Genomic DNA, 21,201 nt, shown 5'->3' on the forward strand with positions numbered 1-21,201 from the left:
CATCCCTTTTTGATAATACCATTGAAAGTGTGAAAGAGTTACAGAAGGAAGCGACTATGGAAGAGATGCACAGGTGGGAACAGGAGATTGGGAAACTAGACGAGAATGAATGTTGGATAGACCAATCTGCGAAGCAGCGATGGTTGCTCCCTAATGCATTGGTATATGCAGTGGTCACCATGGCGCATGGCCCGGCTCGCATAAGTGCAAAAGGAATTAGTGCAGTATTAGACCCAGTATGGAATAATCTGAACATCTCCAAAACAGCAGCTCACATTGTTAAATATTGCCCGGTGTGTTTACGGCATAATCCTGGAGGTAGAGAATCTGTTTTGTGTGGCAATTTTGCTCCGCCATCCTTGCCTTTTGAAGTTATACAGATAGATTACAAACAAATGGAACGTGTGAATAATTTGAAGCATGTATTGGTGGTGGTATGTGCTTTTAGTAAATGGGTCGAGGCCTACCCCACTAAAGATGCCACTGCAATTGCCACTGCTAAAGTCCTAATCAAGGAGTATTTCCCTAGATACTGTTTGCCCCGAATTATCTGGTTGGACAACGGGCCCCATTTTAATGCCTTACTTGTACAAAGTGTTTGTGATGGATGAAAAATAAGGCAAAAGTTCCATGCTGCTAGACATCCACAGTCAGCGGGCTCGGTAGAAAAATATAATGTTATCCTGAAGCTCAAAATGGCTAAAATCTGTGCAGACACTAGATTAAAGTGGCCTGATGCCCTCCCATTGGCCTTATTGTCCCTTAGAACGACTCCTCACACTAGAACCGTTCTGTCTCCGTATGAGGTGATATTTGGCCATCCTGCAAATGTGTGGGGGTGGCACGACGGGAGGGAGGCGGGTGGGGCATAGTGGGGCTACGCGAAGTGTGCGGGTGGGCGTAGTTTTTTGCCCACTTCACGTAGCTTCGCGAAGCCCTACTACGCCCACTACGCCCAGGGTTAGTTTGTGGATTGTTACCGTCAGTCATGCATCGGCAGCTCTTGTTCCGTATTTATTCCTGACTCGGCCCCTACCATACACCTCGCGGTTAAGAAATTACATCGATTAGCTAGCGATATTCATGAACAGAACGGCACTTGGTCCCTCAGTGGATGGTTCTGGGGCCTCCTGGCTACTTGGGGCTGGAAGATATTTATGATCCTAGCAGGAGCATTTGGGGTTATTTTCACGTGTTGTTTATGCCTCCAATGCGGCCCAGCATGTTGTACTTTTTGTGAAAATAGGATAACGTCAGCTCTGACCCTTTCCCGGCAGGAAAAGATAGAGAAAGAAATGATTCAGAAGGAGGTAACAGACCTCATGCAGATTGATGAAGGGGTATTTGTGGAGTGAAAAAGTTATATTGGCCATAGTAGGCCAAAAGGGCCGTCTGTTGGGATATAAAATTAAATATATTCATGATTGGCCCACTATGTACCATATAACTCCATATGCATATAAATAACTACATAGTAACATGCTATATATGAAAGCTTTACGTAAGATTCATGTAGGCCCATTTAGACCTATTGATATAACTAGGGCCACCTTGTTTCGTTTCCCCGTGTTCATGTACTGTTTCCCTGAAGTCACATGGGTTAGCTCTTGGTACGAAACCATGTTGAATTACTCAGCCTGCTTCTCTGATCTTTTGTGGGTAGCTCAGGGAAACCCAAGGTCGCACCTGCCCCTCTTGTGTTATGCGTGATGCGTGATGCGTGCATTCTAGCAGAGCCCATTCGTGTACTCCCCGGGCTTTAGATAGACAAGAGGGCACCTCACCGACCTGCCCCCGGAATAGCTCCGGTTTAGCTACTAGTAATTAATGGTGCTTATATGGGTCACTGACAACTTGTCTTTTTCCTTGTAGGGTGTTAACCTGAATGTGTGAAAACGTATATATGCTTTGTATCACTTGTATTTCGGGAGTCTCCTCTGCGCACCTCCATGGGTCGTGTAGACCGAGGCTCCCCTGACAGGGCTGGTATTTGATTGAATAAACGATTCGATCTTCTCCACTGCCGACTGCCTTATTATTCCCTTATTTTACATATGGGCTATTGGTAAGTATAGCCCGGCCTTGTAAAATTTCGATTCCTTCACCCGGACCTGCCCGGCAGGACCGGGGTGCCCCTGGAAGTTCAGGACTGTTGTCTGTGGTTTGGGGCCTAGTGGTGCCCGTGCTAATCGCGTAGATTGACCTGGTATTTTCCTGCATTACGTACTGCCTTATTACTTGCATTAGGGATTGTATTATTCTTGCATTACGAACTGCCTGATTATGTGCATTGAGGATTGAATTATCCTCGCATTATGAACTGCCTTATCACTTGCATTAAGGAGTGCGTTATACTTGCATTACGAACTGCCTGGTTACATGCATTAAGGAGTGCGTTATACTTGCATTGCGACCAGCCTGATTATGTGCATTGAGGATTGAACTATTCTCCGATTATGAGCTGCCTTATTACTTGCATTAAGGAGTGCGTTATACTTGTATTACAAACTGCCTGATTACGTGCATTGAGGATTGCATTATTCTTGCATTAGGAACTGCCTAATTACTTGCATTGAGGATCACATTATTCTTGCATTACAAACTGCATTTATCTGACAATACGAACTGAATTACGAACTGCATAGCATTGAATTAGGACTGCATTTGAACATCGTGAACTGCCCATTAATACCGCAAGATCCTACTAGTGTTTTTTGTTTTAATAATCGGCAAAGTGAAATATTACAAATACGCATATGTTGGATTTTTACCATTTGGTTTTACCGTATTTTTCTTCTTGATAAAAATACTTCTATTTTCATTCATCAGTGTGGTGTCCATTTGTGGTGTTATCACTGTGTCACTGGAAGTGTGGTTGCAAATACTTTTACACATTGCCTTGAAGATAAGCCCAGCTGCTCATGCCATGATACCAGTGGGTGAGCAGGGGTTATCAAAGAGGGTTTCCCTCCTTTCCCTGACTAGAACCAAGTGTCCCTACTTGGACTAAGGTAACAGCCTCAGCTAACTAGAGACCCCCAGTTCTAACAAAGGGTGTCTGCTTTGAGGGGACGATTGTTTATGTGCAGGAAGGTGTTTTGTAACTACTATGTGTGCTTCTCGATGCAGCACACATAAAAATTGTAAAATGTCATTTTGCACATATTCAATCAAAGGTGTTTTGCTCTTTCTGTGTGTGCTGCACACATGAAAAAAGCAAAAACAAGGAGAAAATAAACATTTCTCCTCATTTTTCCAGGTTAAGACCAGGTTTTCACAGGTCTTAATTTTGGCACTGCCTCCTATTTACGCCTCCCTTGTAAATAGGGTGCAGGGTCAAAATCAATGGGTGTTGCGGTGGAACGCCCTCCGCAATACCCATTGGCCTCCCCTTTCACACTAATTGCAGGGTGAAAGGAGGCCTTATTTACAAGGCAGTGTTAGAGGTGCTTTGTAAAAAAAAAAGACGAAGCCCCTACCGCCACTACAATGTCCTGAAAAGTAACATTGTGGTGGCAATAGGGCCATGTAAATTTGCCCCTTAGTGCTGTGTTCGAGAGCAAATCTAGGTTGGTGGGTCTAGTGTATTCTGACAAGTTGATTATGTTTGTTGTTAACCTCATAGGAGCCTCGAACGTTCAGCGCCCAGTGCTGAACGTTCGAAGAACGAATGCTGGCCCGTCGGCCAACGGTCGTGCGCAGCACTGGCAAGGTAGTGCTCGCGACGACCGTTGGCCGACGGCAGCACTTAAGGGGTTAAGATAGACACAATTGATAGGGTTACTGTATGATGTTCGTGATTTGCATCGCTGGGATTTAAACTTTGACCTCATGAGATCCTCACTGATGACCATTTTCATCTTTTTTGTTCCAAATGGAAATATTTCCATACACCAGTACACATTTCCATAACGTGACGCTTTCTTTTGACCTTTCGCTTTTTAAAAGCCTCTTTTCCTTAAAAATTAGCTTTAGGCACTTCATATTTTCTTTCCAGTCCTTGTTTTCCTTCTGATGCCACCTCAAAAAAGATTTTTTTTAAAGAAAGCAGAAAGGCAGGTTTTTAAAATTTTTGTATTCACTTCCTCATTTCCTCTCAACTGTGCAGAGAAGACCATTGCAGGTAAATGTTTCCTGCATGCAGCCTCGCTGTCACCTAAAAGCCTGTCAAATAACTGGTAAGCCTTGTTTTGCCAGGTGGTTCCAAGGAAAAGAAGGCGTGTCTACAAGCTACACGTAACTGTTTATAAAGCCTGCAAGTTCACATACCACTCAGGCAGTTTAACGGTGCAGAGGGAAGCTGAAGCAATAAAACACAGGTGATAAAGATTATACAGCCAGACAGTTCAATTTAGTACATACGGTATCCATGGACACGTCACGGCAACTCCAATAATAAACACTATTAATAACTTCTGGAGACCTGTATCTTTTTTTTTAATATATATATTAGTTGAAACGTTGAAATCAAACCACAGTACAGGCTTGGACACACTGCAAAAGCTTCAACGGTGACCCACTACTGGAAGGGTATATGACTGGCAAAAATGCTACTCAACCGAGGAATATACCGTGATTCCTGGCATCAAGACAGCTCTGGAGGAAGTGACGACTGTAGCGATCATCCTAGAGGACCTGGGTCTCCTCGAGCTGGGGAAGCTGCCAGCCCACAAAGCAGTACCACACGGAGCCCCTCTTCCCCTGCTTCTGGGCAGACAGAAGAGAGCAACATTGGTACGCCAGGGACCACACACTGCAAGAAGAAACCCAAGCACTCAGGTAAGAATGGACAGTTTGCTGTTTGGTTGCACTTTGCAATCCAAATATATAACCTTAATTTAATATTCACTCTGTGTGTGTGTGTGTGTGTGTGTGTGTGCGCGCACGCACGTTTGTCTATCTGTCTGTGTCTGTGTGTGTCTGTGTGAGTGTTTGCTTTGACTGCACATGTAAATAGGAGAGTGAGTGAGTGTGTGGTAGAATTTGTGTGAGGTTGAATTGAGTAAATACGTTCATTAAATCAAAGATTAAGTAAATATGCTCCTGATCATATATTTGCCGGAAAAAAATATGTAAACGTGTCAATGTCATGTGATCTATCTAGTATATCTGTACATGTTATTTTTAATGTAAAAATATTTACCTGTGTGATTTTACGGCGAACTTGGGATGCTGTGCAACTGCACTAGGGAGCAGTGAGTACATTACATCTTCATGTAAAATGGTTGCATACGTATTGCTTTTAGAAGCGGAGACAAGTAGTCTATATGAATACTCCGAACAGAGAACTTTTCGAAGGCCACTGGAAAATGTTTAAGGTTGATCTGGGTTTTAAAGTGCAGAGAAAGAACATTCTAGGTTTCCAGCCTTGAGGAGACTTTAGCAATTGTAAATATTCAGACTTTTTATGCCAAAATGAAAATTGGCGTCTTGAAAATCTGTACTATTATAATAGTTTAGAAAACAATGAAACGAAATATCACATGATCCACATAAGACAGGGAGACTGGACTAAATGTGATCATAATTAGAGTTTCAAAGCATTTCTGTGAACATACATTGTGTAACGCCCATTCTATGAATCTTGAACTTTTATGGTAAATGCTAAACTATTTTGAGAATGTGTTTCTATCCAATTATGCCTCGCATATTTCTGTAGAACAGTGCATTATCACGTACAATTATAACATTTGACTCGGTATGTTGCAAGAAAGCCTGGATTTCTTCGTGAACTATTATTTGAAAAGAATGCCCAAGTGAACAGAGACCTCAATTCACCCATAGATCCCACGCTGTACAGTATTGATAAATGCAGAGAACTAGTGATGGCGTGTGCAAATCAAATGTTACAATGCATTTCAACACGTGGGAACTGGTTGTGGGCGTGGCAGTGGTGTGTTCCTGACACTTTGCTTTTCATTTAAGCCCTCTTATTTTCCCTCCTCTTTTCGACACATCTAGATGCACATTTTCGTTTTAACCAAAGCTTGTATATAAAATTAAAAATATTCCAAACACTTGGAATGTGCAAAGCTGATGTATAAAATAGGAAATTTGCCAAACCATCCAGGTTCATCGGAAGGAGAGGCTAGGGTCCCCCTAACTTGTGTCTCAGTATTCATTGTTCAACATAGGTTTCTCCCTGTGAGTTTTCATGCCCTGTGTCATCTAATTTGCCAAAATACTTATTTTGGTGAATGCTTACTCAAAATGTTCTCACTTCTCTCACTACCCACATATGTAAAGATTTGCTAAGAGGAGTTCTAAAATGGTCGAATAATAATGCGAAGTGCGGTTTGAGGCTCTGTTTAGTCCAAAAATGCAAAACAACTACCGATTTTCTGTGGACTGAAATTCTATTAGCATGAGAAGCATTCAAAGTCACAAGACAGCATCTTCAGGTGGTATTAGTAAACTGTTCACGAGGTGCAATACAAATGATGTGGGTGCACTTAATGCAACTGGCCTTAATAATTTACAGGGGTATTTCTGTGCAACTTGTATTGATATATCTAGCAGATAATGTACTTAAAAAAATGCGTTCAGTCATTGGCATATTAGCTAATATACAAAAGTTCCAGATCATATTGGTCACTGTAGTTTTTCGTGTGTTATTATATTTCCTTTAACCCGACTTCACTGCAGATCTCCACTGTCAGTGCAATTATTCATGTGGTAACGTTTTCTTATGCTTTGCTTCAGTGTAACTCTTGAATTGTACTTCACTCTGGTTGAAACTCATCTGAGAAGTGTAAAGTTTGAAAGCAGATCCTTTTTCACTGTCATCATGCCTCACTACCTCTTTGGTAGATCACTTAGGTGGTTTGAATAAACAGTTTTTGGACAAAGAGAAGTATATTGGTGCTGTGACTAGTAGTATAGCATGAAAAGTCAGCCCAGTCACCTAGTTGTCACCAGCTATTGAACACCAAATTGCATATAGCAGCATCAAATATGGGGCATGCTGAGTGGCAATACAAATTGTGTTGGGCACCAAAAACCTAGGGTCAAATTTATCAAAGAGTTGTGCCGCCTTTGCGCCACGCACAGGGTGCAAGTGACGCAATTCTTAAGATAGATTTATCAAGCCATGCAAGACCACCTTGCGTGGCCCTGAGTGGCTTTATAAGTCTGGAATAACGTAAACACAGTGAAAATTGCTGCATTGCGTGACTCTGCCTCAGGGAGGCGTTTCATGGTTGGAGCGTGGGTGTTCCCACGCATCCATCTATGGATTTTGGCGCATTCTCAGATTTATTATTTTAGGTAGAGCTGGGAATGCATCAAAATGCTACGCTTTCCCTCATAATAAGTAACAATGAGAAATATCTTTATTTCTCTTCGTTTATTCCACTTTCTATGTGTGCTACAGCAAAAATCGAAAGAGAAAAACGCCACCTCAGGGGATTGTTTTTTGTGCTGGAAGGTGTCTCTTCCTGCACAAAAACAATCTTGCTTACAATGAAGACACCCTTGCCCTATGGTCAGGGCCGGACTGGGAACCACAACCGGCCCTGGCAAAGTGCTCGGCCGCCCACCCCCACCTCCTCCCACTTGGGAGAGGGGGGGCGGGCGAGCACTTTGTCGGGCTGGTTTTCGGCCGATTTTGTTACAGGGCCAATTTTGCAGCTATGCTGCAAAAACCGGCCCCCACCCGTGCCGTGCACCGGGGGGGTTGCCCGGTGCCCGCTATGGCCAGTCCGGGCCTGCCTATGGTGCAAGGGTGCCTGCATTGGCGCTAAGCTACCAAAAGTGCACCAGTACTAGGAAAAGACAGGATATATCAATATAATGTTAAATACAGCGCATTCCTGCTCTTTCCCTATCACGCTGCACCGCAAGGTGACTTGCTGCACTTATGATTTTTTTTTAAATATGCCCGCTAATCCCACGCCTTGATTTGCGTTACTTTCTGTGAAGAGACAGTAACTGCAACAAAGGAATCTAAAGATACTAGTTTCACATGTCACTGACTTACTGTTTTCCAGATCCTACCAGTTGCAACAGTCGTTCTCCCAAGAAATATGTTGGCGTGAGAGTGAGAATGCCAGTCAAAGAAATACTCAAGAAAATCCGCATAGGAAATGCACGGGCATCTGGTGATACACAAGTAAGAACTGGATGCACTTGTTGAAATGCTGATACAATTTATTGTGCTTCCCATGTGCTATGCTCTAAGCTAGAAAGGCTCTCCAGGATTTCAATAGTGCTCCTACAGATAACTTTGTATAGACTTGAGTCAGAGGTTCAAGTCACAGGTCCAAAGTAAAAAGAAAACATAATACCAAGGAGAGGGTTGGGATTTTAGTGCGGTCTGTGCCTCAAACACCAACCACAAAAAGACTTTTGTCGCACACTGCCATCGCTTAAGGCTTCCCGCCATTATTGTCAGCTTGGCAAAGCATCATCACATTGCCAGTGCAGCAGACATGGAAGGAGGAAGTCAGTTACCATTGGGAACATAGGCATCCTCTCACGTATAAACTACCTTGGACTTGATGCCACCAGCCACGGTCCGTGCAGGTAAGAGCGGTGGTTTTTCGATGGATGATGATGAGGAAAAAATAAATAAATAATTAATTTTCCCTTGTCATCATACTTCAAAATATCCCCCCACCTGGCCCCTTCGCCCCATGCTCTTACCTGCCTATACTGGCCGCGGCTAGATGGCACGACTGTCTGGAGTCTGTCTAACTAGAGTAACTGAATAATTTTCCATGAGGGCTTAGAAGGGGATTTGAGAGTATACTCTTTTTGGATGCAGATCACTGTGGGAGTAAGAAAATAATTGCCAATGAATGGAAGATCATTCTTAAAGTTAGTGACACATCCTCATCATCATCACTGTTATTATTAGCATACATTTTAATATTGTTAACCTTTGTGTTGCTAATTAATCTTACACAGTGCACATAGAAGGCCAGAACGTTAAGGGGATAGGCAGGAGAGGTGGACAGGTTGAAAAGTAGAAAGAAAGAAAGATAGGACATGGGGGAAAGGTAGCACAAAGAAAACTGTGCAGTTAAAAGGTATTGGGCATGGAAGGCTTGATTCATTGGAGCCCAGGGGAGGCTATAAAACTAATAAAGGTTATGGAAGAGGAACCTATTAAGATTCCCAGAGAAGTCAGGGAGTTCCAGTTCAAGACTGCTGACCCTAAAGAAGGTTGAGTTTGAATGTTGGTGCTTCTAGAATATCCTCGTGACAGATCTCATTTGTCTCTGTTTATATCTGGAAGACTGGATGAATACGATGGTGTGAGCAGACTGGATAAGATCAGAAAGTGCACATGTTGTTCTAACTTATAATGAGAGACAATATAAGTATTTGGATACTGGAATGTTGCGGTTCAGTCACACCTTGGGCGGCCTGCCTGAGAGCATTTCTGTGGTTTGTGTCAGACATACCAAAAAACCAGGACAGCGGAAAACTTTCTAGGAAATTGAGAACCTGAACAGCAGTTGTGGTGGTATGAATGGGTAATTACACTGAGTTTACTGTCAGCTGGATGCCAGCCATGAATTGTTAATCGTTACAGGGGACCAAGGCAGAAACCCAATTATGTTAAAACTGACTACCTTAAATTCTGGCATTCAGGCGATGTATATTTGCAGTTTTTGGTGAGATAATTGTGGTATAATTTACAGATACACAAGTGTAAATTCAATTCTCTTTATTCAATAGAAGTACTGCGACCTCCAACCAGCTCACAGCTCATCTAACTGCCAGCCAGCCAGCCAATTCCAACTCCCTTACTTTCCATATTACATTACAAGAAGTAAACACCCCTACCAGAAACAGTAATTACATTTTTTATGGGAATTCTTACTTTTTCATTTCCCTGTTCAGATTTTTTTCCAGGTTGGCTATGTGCAGGAATATGTTCATGCCCAGGAGTCGTTAACTGCTATTTCTAGTTGACTGATACATGTACCTACGTTTTCAGTGAAGGGGATTTGGCTATGGTGTCATTGCTGTTGACAGATATTGCCATCAAATCACCTAAGTGTCCAACTTACAGGTGAACAGCGTAAAAACTAATATTGGAATCTGAGGTTGAGAAATGGCATGGACCATCACTAAACCTTGGGCAAACATTTCCAATCCCGACATTCATGTCTATTGTCAACCTTGATTTATTGGACTAGGCTGACTTTTTAAACTTCATAAAATAATCTCTCCTTGACACAAGGAATGAATTGAATGCTAGCAAACATTTAGAAATATGAATATATCAGGTGTATCTACATAACTAGAAATATTACATTCTGAATAGCACCATTCACAAAAATACACATGCTCTTGCAAAGATGCAGAGCCTTTTGCTAACAGGCTATTTTTAACAATTTTTATAATCCTTGATCGGGTTTACCAGTGGTAATGGCCAAAGGACAAGCTGTCTCATCATATACACTGCAAACCAAGAAGTTAGAGAACCAGGACAGGACCTCAACACCATAGGGTAAATCCAGCCAGTCACAACACCAAGAAATAACCTGGGAGCATCTAACGACCCATAATAAGAAACTCAAGGTGCCAGCTAACAAGACTAGATGCTAATCCATCAATCGGCACAGTATAGATAATGGCACTGCTACACATTCACTGGAGGTCACAAAAGGACGATCTGAACCTAACCTGCTTCAGGCAAGTGGCAGCTCACAGGTTTAAAGCAGAGGGCCACCAAGTCGCAATCCCCAATGTGTATCCCCTTGCAAAATACTCTCCACCACACATCCACATTCACAAAGTGAGACTGGAAAAGAGAACAAAAACACCCTGAACATCCAAGCCACCCCACAAGCAGGTGTTGAGAGTAGAAGAACTGATCACCACTAGACTTACCAAATAAGGCTGATATATTGGTTAAGAGCGACCTTTATAAAATTCATATGTGATAATAATTACTCTAGCGCTACAAAAATCTGGAATAAAACAAGTAAGAGGTCATAATGACAGCATAACTTGTGGTTACTTTGTTGCTCAATCACGCTGTATGTCTTTTGTGTGATGGCTCAGCTGTTGAAGTCTGACGCCCAACCACAGTCTCTTGACAGAGTTGTGATTATTTTTTCTTCTTTCTTTTTCACGTAGCAGCCAGTGAATCTTTGCGGACAGTAGGCTATTCCGCAATAAGATGGAGCAGTGTACAGGCTGCCCCGCATTCCAGTAAGTAATACCCCGACTTGAATGGTCACACCCACCCATGATTTTCATTTTGCTTTCCTAGACATCCTGACGAACACCCTCCTGTTCTATCCTTTTAGGTCACAGAGATATTTTTAGCTTAGTACTGTGCTATATTTTTATCACCATTTCTAAAGGTCAGAATGGTGATGTTCGACAAATTTTTCCCTCTCTTGCTCTTGGTGCCTCACATGGTATTGAATGGAACTGGGCGCACGTAGGGCCTTATCATGATTTTGGTAGTCCGATGGACCGGTAAACCCACGGCTTGGGTGCGGTTACCATGTCACGAGTGGTCCGACTGCCGCATTACAAGTAGGGTGGTCAAACCGCTTCAAGACTGCTCCTACTGCCAGTAATCCGCAATCCCTGGTGGTGTTGCGGCAGTCTTGAGGCTGCTATAGGCTTGATGGGGCCATGCGGCCCAGCCAAGCATATTATGAGTTTCCTCTCCACCAAGGTTTTTCATGGTGGTGAAAGGCCCTTTGTCGCCTCTGGGCCATGGAGTGCAAGCATTGTGTGCCCCCTGTGTGCATGCAAGCTTAGTTCCTGCATGACATGTGTTTAACAGTCCATGCAGTGCAGGAAATTGCTTTGGCATTGCCATTGTGGCATCTTTTTTTAGGCACCGCTGTGGGAATGCCAAAGGACCACTTGCCAGGGAATTAAAAAGTTGTTATCTGGCGGGTGGTTTATTATGGATTTGGCAGTCCTGGAGTGGGGTGTTGGTGTGGCAGCCCCTCTCCAAGACCGGCAAAGTCCTAATAAGGCCCTTAGTAGTGAACAAAGCTGTTATTGGCACCTCAGCACTACACATAATCCCAGGAGAGCTTAGTCCCAACACATATGGTGTCACAGGGAACTTACTCAAACTCAATAGTTTGTCTTTTTGAACTAGAAGGTGAAGTGTATGCATGGACTCGCTGAATCATGAAGCCATTATATCCAATACAGATTGTAATATCTACTCACCACTAACATGGCAATTCAAAAAATGTAAATGTAAATGTAAATGTACAGGAATTTATATAGCGCAAATCACCACTGGTTTCTAAGCGCTTGCTTAGGGAACCCGTCCTGGTATTCCCCTGTGAGATAACCCCGGCAGGATATCCGCAAGGTGAAAGCCAGGCAACCCGCCGTGAGGGGCTGTTGTGGAGATTAAGCAAGCTATTGCCAAGAGTCACAGAGTGCGAACCCATGAATCGAGTAGGCACCGAAGCGAGAATTGTTGAGTCCATGGACATTTTAGGACTCAAGACCCCGCCGAGCCGGGAATTGAACCCTGGTCCCGGGCTGACCTCTGCTTCCAGGTCTGCCTCCTCTAACCAGTGAGCCACACTTCTCCACAAAATAGTACCAACATTATGGAATAACTGAGACAAAAATCCTCCTTTCTCCCTTTTGCTGTTCTCCTTTTTTCCAATTCATATTGCTGCTTCCAATTACTTGTGGATGGCGCAATGCAGCTCCTGAATTTCTTGTGGACCATTAATATTCTCAGGACCTGTATGTATAATCTTTTACCTCTTATGCACCCATGGATACTTTTCTATCCAATAATCACATGGTTCTTCAAAATGGATGATTTTTCAATTTCTTTAAAGAATATGGATCACTCACTGTGACATCTTCAACTGTATGTACATTATGTTTCCACATGATTTTTCTTTAATGGCATGAGCCTGCCATTTTGCATCCTAACTAAACCTACATATGCTTTCTCGCTGATTATGCAATTATGGAAAATAGTTATTTGCTATGTTCATGAACTTAACTGTATGTTGTGTTATTACACTTGACCTATGAAATTTGAGACCGTACACGAAATGCCATTTGACCAATGCTTTGACAATGAAATTCTACTGCACATGAATTTTGCCCCTTCTGGATTGGGATCTTTGACTTCAATATGCATTTGGTTCTTACTTTTTTCGTTGTCTTCTTATGTTTCTTGCCTTTGACTGATGAAATGACTATCATTGGATTTATCCTCCGTTTTCTTCCCTTTATCTTCTCATTTCTCCTTTTTTAACTTAATGCTATGAATTCAACTCATACTATCAGCCTTGAAAAAGCCCCCGGTCTGCTTGCCGAGAAGGTGCAAAACACGTGCTGGCTGTTTTTCTGCTTTGTCTGAAAAAATTATTCTGGACCATTAGAACAATAATAACAAATAAAATATTATTGATTTGTCTGGACCTATTTATCCATTTTAGAAATAAAACAAACCAAGATGAGTTGGTTATTCAGCTCTGTCCATCATCCAATTCAAGAACCTTGTCTTAATGGTTTAGGGGTTTCCAATTTGGGAATATGGATTCAGTTGAATATCACCCCTCAAAATAGGGCAGCTCATCCACGGGACACTTTACCCCTCCCTACTGCTCAAGAGCATACAATGATGACGTGTCGATCAAGGTCATACTGAGACTGCATTGGAACCTCTGTGCCTTATCTTTTGGAGAAGGCATAGAAGGCTGGTGTGGAAGCACAAGACATGACAGAGCCATGGGGCAGAAGAGTGGTAACAGAGGCATGCCAGGAGTAGGACACAGTGGCAATGAGCAGGTGAGGTTGGAAATAGTGCCATGGTTTAAGTTGTAAAAGGTCATCGTAATGAACTAGCCAAGGAATAGCATGGTTGTGTTTTGCAAGGAAAGGTGACGTGTGTAACAGGCCAAATGATAGAACCTTTCCATGTTTGTCAAATGCATGACCTATATCTAGAAGGCTTTCCAGTGTGTAGGTGGACATCTTAGAGATCGATCCCTCAAATCAACTGTGCCGGATAGACTTGATGCCACATCTTCTTTATACCGTCTTTAGATTATATTTCTAAAAGGTTTTCTTCTACTTTCTGATTCATTTTTAGGTCTTGGCTAGAGAGCACATGCACTGTCTCTTTGAGTCATGTTGTTTACAGTTAGTGGGCTTCCACGTCACTCTCATATCCTTCGTTCTCGGTTGTCATGGCATGCATGGGTCATGCATCTCACTGTGTTTGGCCCTCCCCTAGAGTGCCAACCAAGTACTTGTGTCAATCTACTGCTTCCATTTTCGGAGCTGCTTTTTAAATTGTGTTTAAGCACTCCCATATGAGTGTTTTCGCCCGCTCCTTTCCCTTTCCACCTGCTAATCATGATGCTTCTTCTACCCTCTCACCAATCCCTATTGCTTCCTTTCTGTCTCATCCCTGTGTCCCTATTTTTTCTTTACTTGCCCACCCCTGCCGGCCTATATTTTTTCTCTACTTCCCCAACCCTGCTGGCCTTTAATTGTGTTTAAGCGCTGAATATGTGATTGCTACTTAGGTTCCGTTCCAATTTCTTTTGCTATAACACACAAATGCCACTGACTCAGTATTCCATATTGCTTACCGCAAGCCCCACACCCTCCTTCTCAATCACTGTTGTTGCTTCCCCTTCGCACTTTTGAGATCAGCAAGTGGGAGAAGCTGCAATGTTTTCCAGGCAGAATATTAACTACAGCAAAAACAAACAGGACAGTATATAAAGCCATAATCTGTAAAAATGTTAAAGTGAGGGTGGATTTGAAAACTAGGGCCCATGCACTCTGCGGTGTCTACTTGCAACTTTCAAACATATCGCTGGTGTGGCTAAAAGACAATTAAAATGGAGGTAGCAGCTTAAACAGGCAATTAGAGCCCACGGCACATAGACATGCAAATGAAAGCTGGACCATCTTTCTCAACATTGCAGTCAGAGACTAGTAAAAAATGAAGCTGATATGCAGTAAACCAGATTTTTCAATATTTCATTTGTTCACCTGGAGCAAAACAAATGTTATGCAAAAACAAAACCTTACACACAATTAATATGTTTTATTAACAACATACCTACATGTAAAACACCTGCCAAGTATTTGAAACTGGATAGTTTGTTTTCTGTACTTACAATGGGACAAATGAGTCCTGAGCAGGAAAAGTATTTTTTTCATTCATCTCAATAATGCTCCCACTACCTCATGGCACTACGACTCCTCTGGCTTCATGGCACTGCTTCTCCCATCTCCTCCATGTGCTACTACTCCTCTCCTTCATTGCATCGCACTCCACCCCAGTCCAATCTACCCTTGTCCACCCCACTTCAATCTGCTCCGATCTATTTCAATCTACCCCACTACAGTCTACCCTAATCTACCCAACTCAATCCACCCAATCTACCCAACTCAATCCACAGAATCTACCCCACTCCAGTCTACCCCACTCCAGTCTACCCCAATCTACCCCACTCCAATCTACTCTAATTCACCTCACTTCAATCTGCTACAATCTACCCAACGCCTATCTAACCCCATCTACCCCACTCCATTCTATCCCATTCAATCCACCCAATCTACCCCACTCCCATCTACCATACTCTACCCCAAGTCAATCTACCTCACCCACTCTACCCTACTCCAATCTACCCCATCTATCCCACTTTCAACCTACCCCTGTCTCCCCCACTCCAATATATCCCACTCAAATGTATCCCAACATACTTCATTTCAATCTACCCCACTTAAATCTACCGAACTCCTACCTACCCCACTTAATCCTACTCCAATCTTTCCCACTTCAATCTACCCCACCCAAATCTACCCAACTCCAATATATCCTAATCTACCTCACACCAACTACTACAAATATCCAAACTACCCCATTCCAATGTGTCCCAACCTAGCGTAATCCAATCTGCCCCTGACCAGCCTACCTCAATCCACCTATCTCCAGCCTACCCCACTCCAATCTACCCCACCTTAATCTTCTCAACCCCAGTTTATCCCTACCCAAATTTACCCCAATACAATCGACCCCACTCCAATCCACCCTACTCCAATCCACCCCAGTCCATCCCACTCCAATCTACCCTCTCCAATCTACCCTACTCCTATATATCCCACTCCACTTTATCCCAATCTACCCCACTCCAATCTACCCCGATCGACGTCACTCCGATCTATCCCAATCTACTCCTCTAATGGACTCCACTACAATCTACTCCACACAATAAAACCTAATCTATCACACACAATCTACCCCTCACTATCGACCCCATTCCAATCTACCCCACCCAATCTATCTCACTCCAGTCTACCCTACTCCAATCAACCAAGCACAAGGTTTCCCCACTCCACCGCACTACAACCCATCCTACTCTAATCTAGTCTCTCCCATCTGCTCCACCCAAATCTACCCCATCAAAATTTACCCACACCAATGTACCCCACCACAATCTCTCCCCATTTACCCCTCTCTACCCAACTCAGATCTAATCCTCTGTACCCCACTTCAATCTATTCAATACCAATCTACCCCATTCTAATGTACCCAATCTATCCTACTCCAATCTACCCCATTCTAATCTACTCCAATCTACCAAATTCCATTTTAACAAATCTACCCTACTCCAATGTACCTCAACCTACCTCATTCTAATCTTCCTCACTTATTCACCCCAATCTACCCAATCCCAATCTACCTCACACCACTTTACCCCACCCCAACTACCACAATCCGCCCCAATTTACCCCAATCCATACCATCTCTATCTACCCACCCCAGTCTGCCTCAGCTTTCCCACCTGCATCTACCTTACCCCAATCTGCCGACCTCAATCTACCCTATCCCAATCGTCCTCAACCTACCCCACACCAATTTACCCTATCCCATCTACCCCACCCAATCTTCCCCATCCCACGTGGGTGGGTAGTTGCTGGAGATTAACTACCTGCCCACGTGGGTGTCGGCCCTCACACAGCCTTATGGTTTTTGTAGTCTCTTGGCGCGCTGTACTAAGGAGTAGCAGCGCCACACGGGAGGCCGATTGCAGGAGCCAAAAGATGCTTCAGTTTGAAACTAACTCTGCCGAGCCCACTGGGGTAATAATCAAGGACAATTTTGCAAATGTGTGAACGGCTCACTGGAGGGATTTACAAGAGACTACAAAAACCATAAGGCTGTGAGAGGGCTGACGCCCACGTGGGCGGGTAGTTAATCTCCAGCAGTAGCGTCAGGTGTCACACGCTGCATCCGTACACTGCCTCTGAGGAAATGCTGAAAGGGCATGAAACGCGTCAGGCAGCTTTCATTTGTTTGGCAAAGACTTGCTTCCACTGTACATGCAACTCCTGCAATAAACGAACGGATGATATAATCCTACCTGTGCTGTGGCTCTCTGAAAGTTGGGAAAACTTGTGGATTGAGATATATATATATATATATATATATATATATATATATATATATATATATATATATATATATATATATATATATATATATATATATATATATATAGTTTTTTTAATCAATTGTTCTTGCAGTCATGGATTACGGCCTTAACCCAATTTCTTTACACACACGCACATACACACACACACACACTGCTGTTTTCTTTCAATCAGCTATTTCCCCCGTATTTTGCATATTCTGTTTAGCATACACTGACATTTCACCTAACGACTCCCTTTGGAGCATGGGTCATTTTCATGTATGACTCTGCTATTTTGGAAGTCTATTCAGCTTTAGCATTCAAGATTTGCATGTGCCATCACGTTCTCTTTCTAATGTTTCCAACAAACATACTAGACATTGTACAGAGATTCCAATATTGTATAGTCTTGCTACAGAGCTAATTAATGAGATGCTGGACACCGTTGAATAACTCCACAAAAACGGAGTCAACAGCAAGACAGTATCACATCAAAAGCAAAGCGACTAGACCAACGTTATATAAAGATGTGAGGCAGGCAATCTCAGTTTACACACATGTATATTTAAATTGTTTCCCTGTTCAAATTCTATATTTTTTTTGCAGGACACAGCTCACCAGGGAGAACTAAATGCTGTAACAAGTAGGTGGAAACATTAATAATCCAATTGCTAGCATTTCTAAAAGAAAGATAACCAAAACCAGCCACGGTGTAAATGGTCACATTGAGTTGTATTTGCTTCATGTTGTCTACATGTAAGGTTTTGGACTAAACGTTGAATAATTAGATCACTCAATTTTAGTCACTAGTATTTCTTCTCTCACAACTCTGAAGCAGCAAAAGGATCTTTTTACCCACATTTTCAATTCCTGCTTTCTGGTTTAGCTAATCATGAATTGACATTTGTTCCTTGCAACATCAGTTAAATGACCTATCACTAGTAATACAAGTTAGCCCTACGGAGGGTCGTTGTCTACTTAGTAGTATGTTGAAAAGACTGTAAGAGGAAGGGTGAAGCACTGGCTTCAGAAAACATCCTAACAATTTATTTTAATCATATTGCTATTACCCAAAAAATAAATAGAAATATCCACTGGTTATACCCTGTGGTATTTTTAGATACTGGATGCTGCCTCCTATCCATAGTATTTTACTAAAAACTCCCACTACTAGTAAAATCCGTCAACACAGTATTTAACAACCTTGATGGAGATGGAGAGAGGACACCGATGATGAAGCATTCCACAATATTATGTGGGTGAAGTGTTCTCTTCCAATATCTTGCCATATTTGCAGTCCACTCCGGGTACCTGAAGGTTGAATCTATCAACTAAGGGGGAAATTCACAAGGACTTATCTCCGATTTATCTCCACCTTAATGCATCAAAAGTGGAGATAGATTTAACACCTCATTCACAAGATGGTGCAAACTGCAGACATTGCCAGTATTCCCCTGATAACTGCCCCAAATTGTATCTCCACGGTGTACACTACCAACCAACCCTAATGAAATGCAGAGTAGGCATTCCCGTGCAAAAACACACAAAAAAAACACAACACCACTTTCACAACGAACTGCCAGATCTGCGAAGCACGACAAAAACAAGTGATAAGCCTCAATAGCACCAGGGACTTAACACCTGCCTTTTGCTGGTGCTAAGCAGGACGACTACCCACAGCATGAAAAGGAGCCCAGCCAAGAGCCACACCTGAAGACTCACAGATGCCACTGAAACAATGATCATGCAGCTCCGATACCCATGAGAGCCACAACATACCCCGCCACCACCCCAGCCCACACCCGCCCCCCTCCCCCCGACATACACTTACTGTGCACGACACAAGAGACGCAACATACGCATGATGACGCACATTGCCAAAATAAATACACACGTGTGGCCAGAAGAACGAGAAAAGGTCACACAGCACTGAAGTAACAACCAAAAACTTTATTGAAACACAACACAAAACACCACTGCGGAAGACTCCTGTCGGATCCACCAGGGAACATCTCAACATCACAGCCTGGAAAATAAAGCACAAAATCAGGACGTGGTTCATGCGTACATCAAAGGAGTGAGACACAGAGAAACGGAGAAGGAAAGTAAGCCAGAGAGAGAGAGAGGGAAGGGAGAGAGATTGAGAGAGAGAGAAGGAAAGGAAGGGAGAGAGAGATAGAGAGAGAGAGAAGGGAGAGAGAGTGAGAGAGATAGAGAAGGAAAGGAAAGGAAGGGAGAGAGAGAGAGAGAGAGAGAGGGGGAAGGGAGAGAGAGTGAGAGAGAGAGGGAATGGGAGAGAGATAGAGAGAGAGGGAAGGGAGAGAGTGTGTGAGAGAGAGAAGGAAAGGAAGGGAGAGAGAGAGAGACCCCACCGCCCCTGCGCACACAGGCCACACTGTTCACCTGATGCCACCGGTGTGCCCATCTGTAGGCACACCACATGCCCGTGCAAGCTCTAGGCCCTGGTAGCACCACCATGGCATGGTACACAACATGCGAGCCCGCCCACGGCCCAGCAGGTCTCACACATGACGCTGAGTCCTGAGTCTTCAATGGCTGAGACCACATCAGTGCACACGTCATCATCGCAGGCTGCACACCTGCTCAGCTATTGCGGGTGCCACTAACCCTGTGCAACGCCAGTCAGGGCCACCTTGTGGTAGGCCTGTGATGGCTGCAAGGCCTCGGGTGCCACTAACCCTGTTCAACGCCAGTCAGCGCCATGTGGTGATAGGCCTGTGACGACTGCAAGGCTTTGGGTGCCACTAACCCTGTGCGCAGCAACTCATGGGCTCTTTATGATTGAGCACCGTGTAGCATCTGTCATACAGTCACCACCGGCAGAGGGGAATGTGACGTTGTTGGCCCCTCATATTTGCTGGGTCACATGGCCTGTGACACCTGTGCCGGATGGGTGTGGTTCGTATGCAAACCTGCCCTCAGAGAGTGGCCGTGGCATGCTGACAATTGGACCAGTGACCTGCACACCACCAGCGAGTATGCCTGCAACAGTTAGCTGTGTGGGCCCCCCCTTGGAGCGTAAGCGGAGTGGTCTGGCCTGGTGTACGCCGGACCAGCGCAGGGCTTCCAACAATGACTCTGGGGCCCTGGGCGTGGTTCAGTCCATGTCCGGAAAAGGAAGTGACTAATGCGTGTTACCCTGTTGTGGTGTCCACGGCACCTGGAACACAATAGGCAATGTAGCACACAGTGACTGTCATCCCACTAGTTGAGCATCATTGACGTAAGGGAAAGCACTGTCCCTACATTCATCCACACATTCATACATGAATGATGAAAGACATGACACAGCAGTGCATTACTGGATGTTTAATGCACATCCAGTGGAGTTTTGCAGCTGGAGCGGTGCAGGGCCATGCCAAGCACACCACACAATATGGGCCTGGAGAGGGCAAGCCAGAGTCCTTCTGGGGATGACAGGTACTGCGGAAGAGGAAGGGTACAGTCCTCAGTCTGGTCGCCGTGTCATTAGTCATTAAACAGGATATGGCAGTCCATGTCGTGGTCCAAGGTGAGTGCAGCGGAGTGTATCGGGGATCAGTGGGAGGTCATGAGGCCATGTGCGGCACCAAGCAGAAAGAGGCCAGGTAGCGGAAATGAATGCTAGCGCCTCCTTCTGACAACAATTCCATCCATGTCCTCATCCTCGTATGTGGGCTCCGCCCCACCTGTGGGTGTTGCAGTACCAGCTACGGCACTGTGTGCAACTGACACGTCAGGGGCCGGAGGAGGATTGTCGGCCACACTGTGTGGCAGTGACACATCAGGTGCCGGA

The 21,201-nt window shown here is 43.9% G+C and overlaps 1 protein-coding gene across 1 annotated transcript in view; it reads left to right on the forward strand.

Annotated features, from left to right (window-relative positions):
• The first annotated feature begins 4,273 nt into the window (after positions 1 to 4,273).
• Positions 4,274 to 21,201, forward strand: part of LOC147732663 (uncharacterized) — a 75,467-nt gene continuing 58,539 nt past the window's right edge. Inside the window, exons 1-3 of the mRNA XM_086957169.1 lie at positions 4,274 to 4,779; positions 7,989 to 8,110; positions 18,012 to 18,048. Coding sequence (XP_086813295.1) covers positions 4,548 to 4,779; positions 7,989 to 8,110; positions 18,012 to 18,048 — 391 coding nt within the window. The 5' untranslated portion in view covers positions 4,274 to 4,547. The remainder of the gene's footprint in view (positions 4,780 to 7,988; positions 8,111 to 18,011; positions 18,049 to 21,201) is intronic.

This window comes from Lissotriton vulgaris, chromosome 2_1 (genome assembly GCF_964263255.1).
Source record: "Lissotriton vulgaris chromosome 2_1, aLisVul1.2, whole genome shotgun sequence".
In the NCBI taxonomy this organism is placed as follows: Eukaryota; Metazoa; Chordata; class Amphibia; order Caudata; family Salamandridae; genus Lissotriton; species Lissotriton vulgaris.